The sequence below is a fragment of the Physeter macrocephalus genome, chromosome 5 (assembly GCF_002837175.3).
Source record: "Physeter macrocephalus isolate SW-GA chromosome 5, ASM283717v5, whole genome shotgun sequence".
Classification (NCBI taxonomy): Eukaryota; Metazoa; Chordata; class Mammalia; order Artiodactyla; family Physeteridae; genus Physeter; species Physeter macrocephalus.
The window spans coordinates 24248636-24263219 of record NC_041218.1 but is presented as its reverse complement, the minus strand read 5'-3'; the positions used below and the strand labels follow the sequence as shown (position 1 = coordinate 24263219).

Sequence of the window (14584 nt, the reverse complement as noted above, 5' to 3'; positions counted from 1 at the left end):
GTGGCTCACGGGCCCAGCCGCTCCGCGGCATGTGGGATCTTCCCGGACCGGGGCACGAACTCGTGTCCCCTGCATCGGCAGGCGGACTCTCAACCACTGCGCCACCAGGGAAGCCCCCAGACTCATTTCTTACTACCCCCTGGCATTAAGTATCCTCTATTCCAGTCATACAAAATCACTCACAGTTCATCACATGCCCCACATTCTCTCTCTTTTCATGAGTATCCGGGAATATTCACAGGACATGCATGATCTGGCCCTGCCCATATTTTGGACCACACAGGCATCACACCACTCATGCAACCATCCACAGAGGCCATCCATTCCCTATTCCCAAACTCACCCGGTTCTTGTCATTTTGCTGCTGTCTTGGTCAGAAATTGTCTTCTCCTCACTTTTTACCTAGCTAACTCCTAATCAGCCTTCAGGCCTTAAAAGTCACTTCCTCAAAGAAGCCTTCCCAGATTATGCATTCTTATAAACACTAACCTTTCCTTTCATAACACAAGACATAAACGTGATTACTTGCGAATTTCCCCTACTAGATTTTAAAGTTCCATGAGAGTAGTTCCATGAGGGTTTATTCCCCACTGCAACCCCAGCACAGCATCTGGTACAAAGTGGGTACCCAGTAAGTATTTATCAATGACAATGAACCTATTCATTTGAATTCCTAAACCTGTGCTGTCCATTACAGTAGCCACTACACACCTGTGGTTACTGAGCCCTAGAAATATACTAGGATGAACTGAGATCTGAGTATAAAATATACAACAGATTTCCAAGACACAGTAAAAATAAAAGTAAAATACCTCATGAATTTTTTACATTCATTAAACGTTGAAATGATACTGTTTTGGATATAGTAAGTCAAATAAACTGCATTAAAATTAATGTTCTTTAAAACATAGCTACTAGACAATTTTAAATAACACACAGAGCTCACGTTTGGGGCTTGCATTATGTGTCTATTGGACAGTGATGGGTCTAGAGCGCCCTTTCTCTCATCTGCTCACTTCTCGTCCGTGAGCTGCTCCTGGGAAGACTTCCCAAGCACCCACCACAGCAGGGCTCTTCAGAGCACCCACCACCACTGTACTCCAAGTGTATTATATTAATTTCTTATGTGACCCTCATTAAAATCTTCCAAAGGAATTTAATGAACAAATAAGGGAAATCATTCTTCATTTCACTCAAAAGCCATACGTTGACTCTTAGAGCTAAGCCTCACTTAGAACTTTCTTAAAATGGAGTTAGATCTCAGGAGTGAACAGAAGTCTAACAAATAAAATAAGAGATAACCTACCTTGGTAAAGAACAAGAAATTCTATAAACATGATCCTGCCTAAACTGGGAAATGTATTCCAACAACTTTCTGTCATCCATTAGGCTAAGGGAAATCCATCCATTACCCCCTGAGGAGCTCCAAAGGATCCGAGAAAAACGAAAACTTCTCAGTGGTAGTTTAGTTCTTACTCCAGAAAACTTACTATCGTCAGACCTAAGCTATAACTCAACTCCCCCACGCCCCTAAAAACTGCTTAAAATTCAGCTACTGAGTCTCCTTTAACATAATGCTTTGGCTGATGATGCAGGCACAAAAATTAATGTTCAAGAATTCCAAAGTTGTGGTTGCCGTGGGAACCTTAATTCCAACTGCATGGCACAGATGCGGAACTGTGGACTACTCCCAGCACTGACAAAACTGGACATGTGTATTTACTCTGTGCAATGAGGCAGAGCTACAGTTACTGAGAGAACCTTATTTTGGCATTTCTAGGCTTTCATGCATTTACATTCTCAACCTTACCACAATCCTGTCTGCTGCATTAAATTGCCTCCTCTGTGGGAAAAAAAGGCTGGGGGGTTGGGGGTAGAGATGAACTGATTGGCCAGACATTCAAAGAACCCATCCTGTATGGGTTTCTTACGCATGATCTGACTCAAAAGACAATCACAATATTTTCATTTGACTCTTATGGGCTGTCTCTAAACTCTCACACAAACGAAAACAGGGCCTGAATTTCAACTCGTAAAGGCACCAAGACGTGCAAAACATCAGAAAAGCAAATTTCAAGTCTCTAGAACTACAAAAGGGATACGTTAAAAAGCCACACAGCACTAACTTCAACCACACTGTTCAATTTGCCTGTGGCACCGGCTCTCACTGAGGACCCAGTTCCATAACCAATCGACAGTTACACACTTTAGTTATCAGAAGGCAAAAACAGGGGCTAAAAAGATGTCTGTAAAAACAAGACAGCCAGACAAACAAAGAAGTTCAACCACAATCCCTTTCCCCAACCTCTTATAACGTAACAATGGAAAGAAAATGACCACAGAATTTAAAACACAACTGCCTGCGGTTTTCAGCCTAAACATAATTTCTCAAAGTTGACATACCAAAATCATACACATTGGCTAGGCAAGCACCCTTGCTGCCAAAAGATCCAACAAACAGCAAGACACAGCACAGCTAATAATTCTAGTTACCACTTGGAAAAGATGAGTAGGCGGCCCCAGATTATATATATATGTATATACCAAGATTCATTTCTTCCTAGAGCAAAAGCATACAGATCAAATCAAAATGACCAGCAGAACAAGCCTTACTATCATGCATGTGAGACATAGATCTTTTCCTCCCCTTATCCTCAGATCATAAGATCTCGTTAATAAACAAGACTCATTTACCACCTAACATATACCAACCCTAACTCCTCTCAAGCCCCTTAGGGAGGAATGCCAACAGGGCCCATCAAAAATGAAGGAGAGTAGTGAGTGTGGTTCAGGAGAAATTGAGACCTGCCCAATAGCAGCTAGGCTGCAAACGCTAGGAAATAATACTTTGGCGATTTACACTACTTGTCCGTTAGCATTCTCCCACACATGGACCACATCTAACTAATTCTCCATCTCCTCCCCTTTGGTTTTGGAAAAGAGGCTTTGCTGCTTTTCTCATCTCACCTGTGTACTCTCCCCCTCCAGCCTCGGTGGTCGGATGCTGGACAAGTGGATGGTCTTGTAGTCCCCAGAGTTCAGCTTCACAACAATGGCATCAGCATTCAGCACCTGCATCACCTGTGGGCGAGAAGGCAAAATGCTTAAATGTTGCCTCGATAGCCCAAATCTCATAGCACACATGCTAAGGAGCAAGGCACACCCAATTACAGGAAGAAGGATGAGATCAAGAGCCATTTGGGGTAGATCCAATATCTTTCTTTATGGTACAACAATGTTGAAGAAAACTATCCTATAATTATCAGCCCCCAAAGAGATGGTGATTTCTCATCGAGGCAGGACCAGTATCCTTCATAAAGACGGTCAAGCTTTTTTTTAATCTTTTGCCCTGACCAAGATTTGTGGTTAACTACAAAGTTTACAAACTGGAAATCCAGTCTCTACGTGCTATCGAAGATTTTCCTTGAAACAGGTTCTAAGCTACAATCAAAATGCCTATCACAACCTGATGCTAGGAAAAGAGGCAAGGGCTGGATTAGAAGAAGGGAGCAGCACTTGATGAGAAAGAACCGAAATAGGACACCCCAATGCAGAGCAGAAAAATCAAAGGCAAGTGAAGGGCAAAAAGAATTGTCATCTCAGCGTGCGAAAGGAGACGCTCAGCTGTTAATCTCACCGGCAGAAACATTAAATCGCGAAGATATTACTTCAGCTACTCTGAAAGCCTCCTTTTCAGAGCACTACTAATGGGCATCTCTGTTTTGGAACCCAAAGTCAGTAACACTGGACCCCACTCTCAGCCAATGATTAACTCCCAATCTGGGGTAGTTTACAGGGATATCTATTCAAGGGCAAAAGCACAAATATTCCTCTGTGGAGGTTATTAGAACACTCCACCAATGTGTAGAGAATAAAATTCCACTGAAACCAGACTAGGACCACATCAGGGCTGTAATTAGACCTCATAATTCAGTCAGCAGTCTACAATTCACCCAATTATATTCAGAACCTGTTGTTACAAGGCTGTTTGGATTTTTTTGCAAGTAACACTTCGCTTTGAGGTAGCTATTGACTACAAAACACAGTCACCGTCCGCAGAACCAAAACTAACTCTCCTAGGCTTCAGTCAGACCCCATCAGGAGCAAACAGGTAGCTGAACAAACTACGGGGTCAGCTGCACCGTGAGGGTAGACTTGCAAAATTCCCTTCCTCTTTTACATGTGAAACAAAAGGAGCCGGCCTCTCCTTTGCTGTGGTGGGTATCACACTGCTTAAGTATCCTAAAAGAGCCTTCACTAACTATTCCCTGGAAGGCTCACAACCTTTTACAACAGAATATACCCATTTATTTGCAGACTCCTGCGAAAGTGGCTAGTCTCTACCTCTACCAGAGAACCAGCCAACCACACACAAAAAAAGAGTAAAGAGTAATTGAAGGGACAATCTGAAGAAGGAGCAAAAAGCAAAACCAACTGAGAAATCAGACAGGACAGGAAATAGCGGGAGGAAAGCGCCATCAAACAGAATGAATGAAAAAAAGAAAGATGACAGCTGGAATCAAGCTATAAGTCCATGGATGGCTGACTACCGCTCATGGATGGGAAGACATCCTGGGGTTTTAATGCGGTAAGTAATGGAAGCAGTGTAGAGAAAAACAGGCCAGGGCCAAAAGAGTAGTAAAGAGTCTGAGAAAGAGCTGTGTAGATTAGGAGAGGGGGTAATTATTTTTAATTTTCAACTGTGTCTAAGATTAACTTGCAAACCTGAATGCAGGAAAAAAAAAAAAAAAAAAAAAAAAACAGGCTCAAATAACCACAGCCATTCTGCTATAACCTTTTTCATAGTTCTGAGAGTCACATAAAGGCTAATGCTAAAACTCAGACAGCCAGAATCCAAAACTCACCTGACCAGAAAACCTTAGTGAAGTCCAAGGGTAATCAAAAGCATGATGTGTGGTCACAAGAGGACCAAGTCGAGGTCAGGAATGATTACCTAGGTATGAGTGGTGCCAAAGTGTATAGGACCCTCCAGATCAAAGAGCCCCTTATGCCAGGCCCAATCATTTTAAGCGAAGAACTTAAAAACAGCCAAGAAGGTATAACCGAGAACACAGACTCAGTAACTGCAAAAAAAAAAAAAAAAAAAAAAAAGAGTACATCGTGTTCCCATTATCACCTAGACACATTAATGCCAAGTAAAAATGCCCATCATAATGGAATCTCCCTCTCACTCCCTGAAGACAGCAGCAGTGGCTTGGCCAACTGACCAAAAGAAAAAGACCCCAGCTAATGATTTCCCTATGCTTCAAAATCCCACATTTGTATGACATGGATTACAGCACATGGGGGTAAGGGAGGGGGCCGTGAGGTATCCATGATACGTGCTATACTGCTATCCCACCTTCAAACCAAAAATTCCACAAAGCCATACCAAGCACAACAGCTCATACAGCAAATCAATACTGCTCCTCCCTCAAAAGTACAGGACCACTGCCCAACAGATACAGGAATCATCAGGCATCTCAAGTGCACGCATATCACGGTATCTCCTAAATCTCAATGATGGACCAAGCTACACGCTCCTCCCGCTGCAAAACTAACTCCTATTAAATTGTCAATTGCCAAAAACATAGGGAAGCTTCCTATAATCAAGACATGAGAAATATCTAGACATCCTCTACTCCCTGGTCATGCTCAGAGAGAAATACAACCAGGGAAAGTAGCACAGTGCTCACACCTTCACCCCCTGATTACAGAATGTGAAGATCGAAGCATACCCCGGTGACAAGTTACTGGTATCCGTCACCCCTTATGATGCATTAGCAGCCGCAGCAGCAGCAAACGGCTTCTTGGAGCTGTAAATTTCAGGCCTCAGCAGCAGACTCTGCTCTGCATCTCCCTGATTAGCAACCTCCTCTTCAGGAACTGTACACTCTGACGCTGCCAGCTAAACGAGGTCTGCCCTTCTGAAGGGGGGTGTGTGTGTGTCTGTGTCTGTGTGTGTGTGTGTGTCTGTGTGTGTGTCTGTGTGTGTGTGTGTAAGTGTGGTTTATGGTGTTTTATTCCTCTGTAAATTGTGTCATTACTGTCCGGAGAACAAGCAGCTCCTGGGCAGAGACATGGAAGAAACAATAAAATAGTAGTTACAGTCACACACACTGCAATAAGTAAAATGCAGAGCGGATTACTATCCAAAGCCTGCTCATCAGCACCATCACAGATCACATTTATAACAGCAATATTTCTGATGATGCTTTTCATCAGGACATTCTGAAGTATGCCCACATCATCGCTTACCTTCTCCACAAGCTACTGACCCCTAGTCAAAACACACACACACACACACACACACACACACACACACACACACACCCTATGCTACCACACGCTCCAAGAGCGGAATCAACACAGGAGAAAAAGGTCACTGGATGGACTTGAGATACATGCCCTAAATCCAATTCCCTCCCCATTTCTTAGACCCCAACCGTAAAAGGAAAAATGAGTGGCTTGATGACACGCGCAGACTAAGGGCTGCCACAAGTCAGGAGAACGGCAGCGTGCTGTCAGGGGCGAGGGACATCCATCCCTCACCCTGGCCTCCGGCCACACTCCCCATCTGCGGCGCCCATCCACAGTGCTGCGCTCTGGATGCAGAGGGCTGCTGCTGCCCAGCTTCTAAAAACCCTGCGGCATCCAGGCAACGAACATAAAGAGTCGACAACAGCCTCCTGAGCTAGAGACCCTCAGAAGAGGCCCCAGACACAACCACCAGTCCTCCCAAAGCTGCCTAAGTTATCAGTACCAGATATGAAGAAGAGGAACGTCAGCCCAAACAGGGCTCCTTCAGGCACCACCAGCGAGCACCCTCGCTGGGGCCGCTGGAAATGGGACACCGAACACCCTTCTACTCCCTAACCTCAGGACATCCGGCTGTTTCTCCTGCTCTCGAGGTTGTCTGCTAGGTCTGTTCTCCCCGAGCTAATCCTGGAAACGCTAGTGAAACGACACCAAAGTGGGGGAAACAAGGAGCACCCCACCCTGCTACAGCAACGGCTGGGGCTCACTGCACAGGTCCCTTCCCCAGCCCCCAGAACAGCACAGCTGCCACCCTTTGTCCTCACACAATACAGAGCGCCACTTTCTGATGCAAATACCCCTAGGCACCTAAGCGCAAGCCAACAAACTGGACACCGAAAGAGGTACTTAAAAGGAAGCCAAGCATCAGACAAATTCCCATAGAGGGGCAGCCGACAAAATACCCGACCCATACTCCTCACAACTGTCAAGGTCATCAAAAGCAAAAAAAATCTGAGAAACCATCAAATCCAAGAGGAGCTTAACGAGATACGACAACTAAATTTAGCGTGCTATTGAGGATGAGATTCTGCAACAGAAAACAGACATTAGAGGGAAAGTAACTTTAGTTGATAATAACGTATCAATGCTGATATACTACTTACAATCGATGTGCCATAATCATGTCAGATAATAATAAGGGAAGCTGGTGGGGAGTGGTGAAAGGGGTTAATGTGGGAACTCCGTAGTACCTGTTGATTTTTCTGTAAATCTAAGACTCTTCTAAAAATAAAGTCTCAATTTAAAAAGCTAGGTAAATGTTTACAAGTCTTTCCTAATTCAATCATTTTCTTATCAGCAAGTTAGTTTGCTAACTTAGGCTACAAACGAAGTCTTGACCTCTTTTTGGTATAGGAGGGGCCACCTTCCTAGCCAGACCATCCCCAGAACTTCCTTTTCATCTGAAAGCCATTATGACAAAAGGTCAAGGAAGTAGCTAGTATTTTTTTGTTCTCTCCACGTTACCAAATAGGAATATAAAAGTCTAGCCAAAAATACTAAATATCCTTGCTTAAAAACCATCTCAGAGAGACATGATAATGAACTCCATTCAAAGCTATGACGTTTTTGCACAGCAAAAAATCATCAGGGCCAAACCAAATAAGTACTAGAATCCACTGCATCCATGTATAGCTTATAACCTGACCTCCAAAACTGGACATGGCCAACAATATCACACAGTTAACTACTTAGGGTTATCTCCCAGACGAAGCCCAAAAGGGTAATAAGCTCCTTGAGAATGGGAACCACTTCTCATTCTTTTGCATCTTCTCAAAGCACCTAGTTTGGGGCTCTGTTGGTTAAGCAATCAATTGGTACAGAGAACCAAGCTAGCGGCCTCTATCTTACCAGGCCGGGAAGTGAAAGACTCCACCCCCTCTCCCCACCCCCAAGTGTTATTCAGGTCTGTGAAATCTGCAAGGCCCAAGCATCCAGCAGCAGGGACAGGGAAGCCAAGCCACGTGCTCAAGGGACCATATGGCTACCAACAGCACAGATCAGCTAAAACGCCACAGGGAAGGCAGGCAGGAAACTGGCAAGCCACGACAGGCACAAAAGTCTCAAGTAGGCTCAGCTAATCGCTGTGAAGTGAACATGCCTCTCTGCTAACCTGGAGAGACAAGGATAGCCCTCCCTAGCATTTCCTTCCTTAAGAAGAGAAGCTGCTTAAGCAGAGAATGGAAACCAGTCTTTCAGTGCCACATGTATCCAGAGAATACTTTGTTGAGTCTCAGATTTCTCAGAAGTGAGACTCCCGGCCAACATTCCAACCTACAGCTTTGCATCAGTTCCAGAAGTCACCCAGAGGGTCCCAGAGGCACCTGGTTAAAGAGTTCACAGGTCACCTTCAGCAGGCTTTGCAGGCTATTTAGCTGTTCCCTGCACAATTAATTCCTGGGAGACAGCGGTCCTCTCTTCAGCAGTCACTTTATTTGTTCAGGCCTTAGGGTCACATCAGGCTCAGAGCAGAATCCTTCAGCGAGAACTTGCAGGACTGTCAGACTATGTTAGGGAAGGCCCAAGGCACGTGCTTAGGACCTTTTTAGGTTTCCTTGAAAGAGTAGTTTGTCATTAACAAATGTTTTAAATTAGGCAAAATGACTACAAAACTGCAGCTGGATTCCAGCTTGTGAAAAGAAATACAGATCATTTTCCCTTTTACATTTAATGCTGATATCCCATGTTCTACAACAGGGTTTGGTAAACTGTGGCCAAGGGCCCACCACTTACTCTTGTAAATAAAGTTTTAGTGGAACACAGCCACGCCCGTCATTTACATATTACCCACAGCTGTTTTCTTGCTACAGTGGCAGAACTGAGTAGTTGCAAAGAGACTATATGACCCAGACTATATGACCCAGAAAGCCTAAAAAATTTACTATATAGTCCTTTAAGAAAAAGTTGGTCAAGCTCTGCTCTACAACATATTAGAAAATGAACACACATGGGATATACACTAGTTACCGTTCCTGGGGAGCTATTTGGCATATATCCTCCAAAATACTCCTAAGGAAATAACTGCCATTTACATAGAGGTTTATTCCATTTTCTAAAAAATGGAAAAGTGATAAACTACAAAATAATTTACTGGGGACTAGTTAAATAAATTATGATGCAGCCTTATAATGGAACACTATGAACAATAAAGCAAGTTCAAATATTTATTTTGTTACTCTCCCTAAATACCTCTACACAAAAATAAAGGGTTGGGGGGGGTTGTTTTTTATTTTGTTTTGTTTTGTTGTTTGCCAAAAGCCCAAAAGGACAAAGATAATGGGAGAGAAGAATATAGCAACAAAACTTGGAAGCTGGAAAGCAGAGGGATGAGTGGTAACTGACTCCACAGACTCACAAAAGCTAAATCCTGAGCTAGTGGTGAGAAAAGAAAATAGCCTTTCTGATTTATACTGCAGACTTCCCCCACCCAAGAGTAAGAAACTATCAAATCAGGAATCTCAAGGCGGGATGAAAATAAGGCCCAAAACTAGGACTGGTTTAAAATCTATGTAAGAAGCACCTGGATTTCAAGATGTATACCCTAAATCCCATACATAAGAGTTCATTGCTCCTAAGCCAGGGTTGAATACCTAATTCTTTGAGAGAGACAACCGAGGATCACCACATATCTGAGGAAAGCCTCTAATATGGAAAATAAGGGATCAAAATAACCAAAGATAATTAAAAACAACTTAGACAAAGACTATGCAGGGAGAAAATAAATCTTCAAAAAATTATTATTAATTCCTCAAAAACCTAACAGATGATATTCATCTCTGAAATAAGTATTACATGTTATTTTTTTTTAACAGTATAAGAGGGCTTCCCTGGTGGCGCGGTGGTTGAGAGTCTGCCTGCCAATACAGGGGATACGGGTTCGTGCCCCGGTCCGGGAAGATCCCACATGCCGCGGAGTGGCTGGGCCTGTGAGCCATGGCCGCTGAGCCTGCGTGTCCGGAGCCTGTGCTCCACAACAGGAGAGGCCACAACAGTGAGAGGCCCGCGTACCACCAAAAAAAAAAAAAAGTGAGTAAACAGTATAAGACAAACATTCAAAGAACAAAGAAAGCTCTTAGAAATTAAAACACAGCACCATAAATGAAATATCTAATAGAAGAGATGAGAGACAAATATGAAGATATCTAGAAAGAAGACAAGACAAAAAGATGGAAAATATTAAGAAAAAATTAGAAGACTACTCCATGAAATCAAACATCCAAACAGGAATTCTAGAAAAACAGAGAGCAGATAAACTAGATGGAAATAAACAACAAAATAGTTGAAATTCCCAGACATAAAGGACTAAAAATTAAACCACAACATGCTCATGCATGGATAAACAAAGAGCATCATTGTGAAATTTCAGAATAAAGAAGAATTTGCTAAAAGCTTACAGAAATAAAAAATATATCATAAGGATGAGAGATCAGACCACTAAAATACATGAAAAAAAAACTCCAATAGATAAATGACAGTGGAGCAATGCCTTCATAATTCTAAAAGAAAATAACTTCTAACATAAAATTCTATACCCACCTAAACTATCATGTGTAATAACAGAGTAGATATGAAAGGTCTCAAAAAATTTACCTACCAAGCACTCTTTTCCCAAGAAGCTACAGAATGTGTGCCACTGAAATAAAGCAGTAAATCATAAAGAAGCCAGAAGATCCAGCAAACATAGTACCAATCCAGGAGTGAGGCAAAGAAAAACTCAGGATAATGGTAAAGAAATGGAAAGATGACAGCTTTATAAAAGAAAAAAAAAGAACTAATCCAGACTGGTACAGGTTACAAGGCTCCTGGAAAGTAGTATTGAAAAAGATAAAGGATAACAGACTGAATCAATACCTTGAGAAGAGATTTAGACAGCCAGAATGTGGGGGTTGAATTAATAAATATGAGAAAGATATATACAGAAATTTTAAAATAATTATTAACTCCAGGGAAAACAAAAAATCATGCAGGAAATGAAAAGTATTCATAATATGCTATATGGCTCAGAAGTGATTAGCATTTACAAAGTAAACACTGAATATTAATTGAGCCAGAATTATGATATAGTCCTATTAGAAGGCATGGAGAGGGCTTCCCTGGTGGAGCAGTGGTTGAGAATCTGCCTGCCAATGCAGGGGACACGGGTTCGAGCCCTGGTCTGGGAAGATCCCACATGCCAAGGAGCAACTGGGCCCGTGAGCCACAATTACTGAGCCTGCGCGTCTGGAGCCTGTGCTCCGCAACAAGAGAGGCCCACGCACTGTGATGAAGAGTGGCCCCCGCTTGCCACAACTAGAGGAAGCCCTGGCACAGAAACGAAGACCCAACACAGCCATTAATTAATTAATTAATTAATTTTAAAAAAAATTCTGTGATTTAAGAAAAAGGCATGGAGAAAAGTACATGCACACCCATGTGTGAAAAAGCTAAATCTTCACCTTCCATGGTGTGAAGGAAAAGGGGTTATGCCTGAAAAATCAAGAGCGAGCAATGTAACATTTTATTCCAAGACATGGATTAGCAAAGAGTTGAAAATGGCTGCCTCAGGGGAGAGGGAAACAGACAGTACATATCTTAAGCAGACAATAGAGTTCTTTAAAAATGTTTACATAAATGGCTGCCTCAAGGGAGAGGGAAACAGACAGTACATTTCTTTTTTTCTTTTCCTTTTTTTTTTTTTAAGTGACTCAGCCCTTGCAGTGTTTCTTTGGGAGGTCACCACTCTTTTTTTAAAATTTCATTTATCTATTTATTTATTTTTGGCTGCACTGTGTCTTTGTTGCTGCACGCAGGCTTTCTCCAGTTGCTGCGAGCCGGGGCTGCTCTTCATTGCAGTGCACGGGCTCTACGAGCACAGACTTCAGTAGTTGTGGCACGTGGGTTCAGTAGCTGTGGCTGGCGTGCTCTAGAGCACTGGCTCAGTAGTTGTGGCGCACGGGCTTAGTTGCTCCACAGCATGTGGGATCTTCCCGGGCCAGGGATCAAACCCGTGTCCCCTGCATTGGCAGGCGGATTCTTAACCACTGCACCACCAGGGAAGCCCCCAGACAGTACATTTCTTAAGAAGACCCTAGAGTTCTTTAAAAATGTTTATGTGTTAAAAATAAAAACTTAAAAATTATATACAAAAGAATACAAGTCAGGACTATTCAAATGTGGCTGCCAGTCTGCAATGAGATAAGGCGCTTGTAGCAGAACATAAATCAACTACATCACTGAGAACATTGCTGACATTTTTTCTGTAGCAAGATTTTCTTGATGAAAGCAGCAATGCCTTGGTTTACATTCTGGCTCAAGCTCCTTATATCATATCAAGGTACTCTGAGTAGGACTGGTATAGATCAAGGGTCAGCAGACTTTTTCGGTAAAGGGCCAGATACCAAATATTTTAGGCTTTGCAGGCCATATGGTCTCTCTCACAACCACTCACCTCTGCCACGGTATCACAAAAACAGCTCTAGACAATATGTAAACGAACAGACATGGCTATGTGCCAACTTACTCATGACAATGAAATGTGAATTTCATAGTATTTCAATGTGCCACAGAAATTTTTTTTCTACGTAAAATTCATTCTCAGCTCACAGGTCACACAAAAACAAGTGACGGGCCAAATCTGGCCTGTGGGCCATAGTTTGCCAACCTCCGAGATTGAAAGTATGATCAACTTTGTTTTTAAAAAAAACAAAAAAACTGTGTCATAATTTCATCTAGTATGAGTGTTTTTCCTTCTTTTTTATGTTTCTTCCTGTTTTAAAAACAAAAATAATGCTGAAGAATTGCCAAAATTCAGTAAGTTTCAAAAACCATTTATCTACCTATAAACACCTTTTTCTCTCTACTCTCTGAACAGGTCTATATCCAAATGACCTAAATTTATGTTTAGAATACTACAGGATCCTTAATCAGTTGGCTTTTAGAGGCAATCTCCTCTACTCTGGCATTGTAACAAATAAAACTTCATTGTAATTAAAAACAAAAGCAAAAAAAAATGCCTCACCCTGTTTAAAAACAAAACAAAAAAGACAAAACATAGCTTCTGGGATCCTGGATTTTTGAAAATGGAAGAAATGTCCTATAAATGTCCTAAAGCTCTCCTTTTTCTAGTTATCAATAAAATCATATTCAAGATAAATGCAAAGCCACTGACTCAATCGTCTAATCCTTTAGCTGAAGAATTTTTCTTCATCAATGCCTTAGTTCCCCAACCAGCCAAGGCCCAAAAACCCTTCAAAATCTTCTAGGTTTCTCTACAAACTCAATTTCAACTGAGGAGGGGCTGCTAGGGACAGTACAGGATAATGAGACCCTCCCAAGGGTCATCTACATCACTAATATCACAGATGCCCCAAGTGATGTTGGTGAAAAATGGAAGGCCTGCCTCCTTGGTGAGTGAATGATCATCCTTTCATTGTGCAGTATAGTCTTTAGAACAGATTATAGGAAACATAAACACACCAAGTAAGTTTCAGTTAGGCAGAGCAGCCACGTCCGAGTTTCCAAGCTAGTATGGTCCCCACACTAAGAAGCAGGGGTCCAGTCTGCTCTTCATCAAGATGTGGAAGATGCAAAGGGAGTATCCAACCAGGGGCTCCTCCCACTAATGTCCACTAAAACTCACCATTATACTTCACCTTACAGCTGCTTAGAGACCATCTACCAGAAGAGGGAAGCTTGAACATTCTGTGACCTACTACTTTGGGCATCATAAAAAAGAAAGTGAAGAAATTCAGCCAATTCCTCAGAGACTTGTTAAAAGTTTACCGTTCTAAGAAAAAGCATTCCAGAATTTTTCAGACTGACAGTGCCACCCAGTGGCTTTGCATCTTAAACTCACTATTAGACATTTTTAGGACAGCCACTTCTCAAGCTCAAGGATATGGATTATTTAACCACTTTAAGTCCATAAAGACAAAGCTTCCATTATGTCTTGCCAAAAGAAACAAAAAGTTAAAAACACTAGCAATTTTGGGAAAGCGAGGTCTACTACAGGTTCTAACACTCAAGGTACCAAACCCCACAATGAAGGAAAAAACACTTTTACAGCACTCCTGCTGGACCCAAACAATCTATCCAGTAGCTCTAGTTCACATCAGAGAAATCCATCCCAGGACACATCAGTGGAGAGCCCTCAATAAAACCCATCACTAATTATTTGAGAAATGCAAATCAAAACTACAATGAGGTATCACCTCACACCAGTTAGAATGGGCATCATCAGAAAATCTACAAACAACAAATGCTGGAGAGGGTGTGGAGAAAAGGGAACCCT

At 42.3% G+C, this 14584-nt stretch overlaps 1 protein-coding gene across 1 annotated transcript in view; it reads right to left on the bottom strand.

Moving 5' to 3' along the window:
* The window catches only part of SND1 (staphylococcal nuclease and tudor domain containing 1), a 321421-nt gene that overhangs the window by 243436 nt on the left and 63401 nt on the right, over window positions 1-14584 (bottom strand). The window contains exon 10 of the mRNA XM_028489790.2: window positions 2968-3081. Within this exon, the coding sequence (XP_028345591.1) occupies window positions 2968-3081 (114 nt within the window). The remainder of the gene's footprint in view (window positions 1-2967; window positions 3082-14584) is intronic.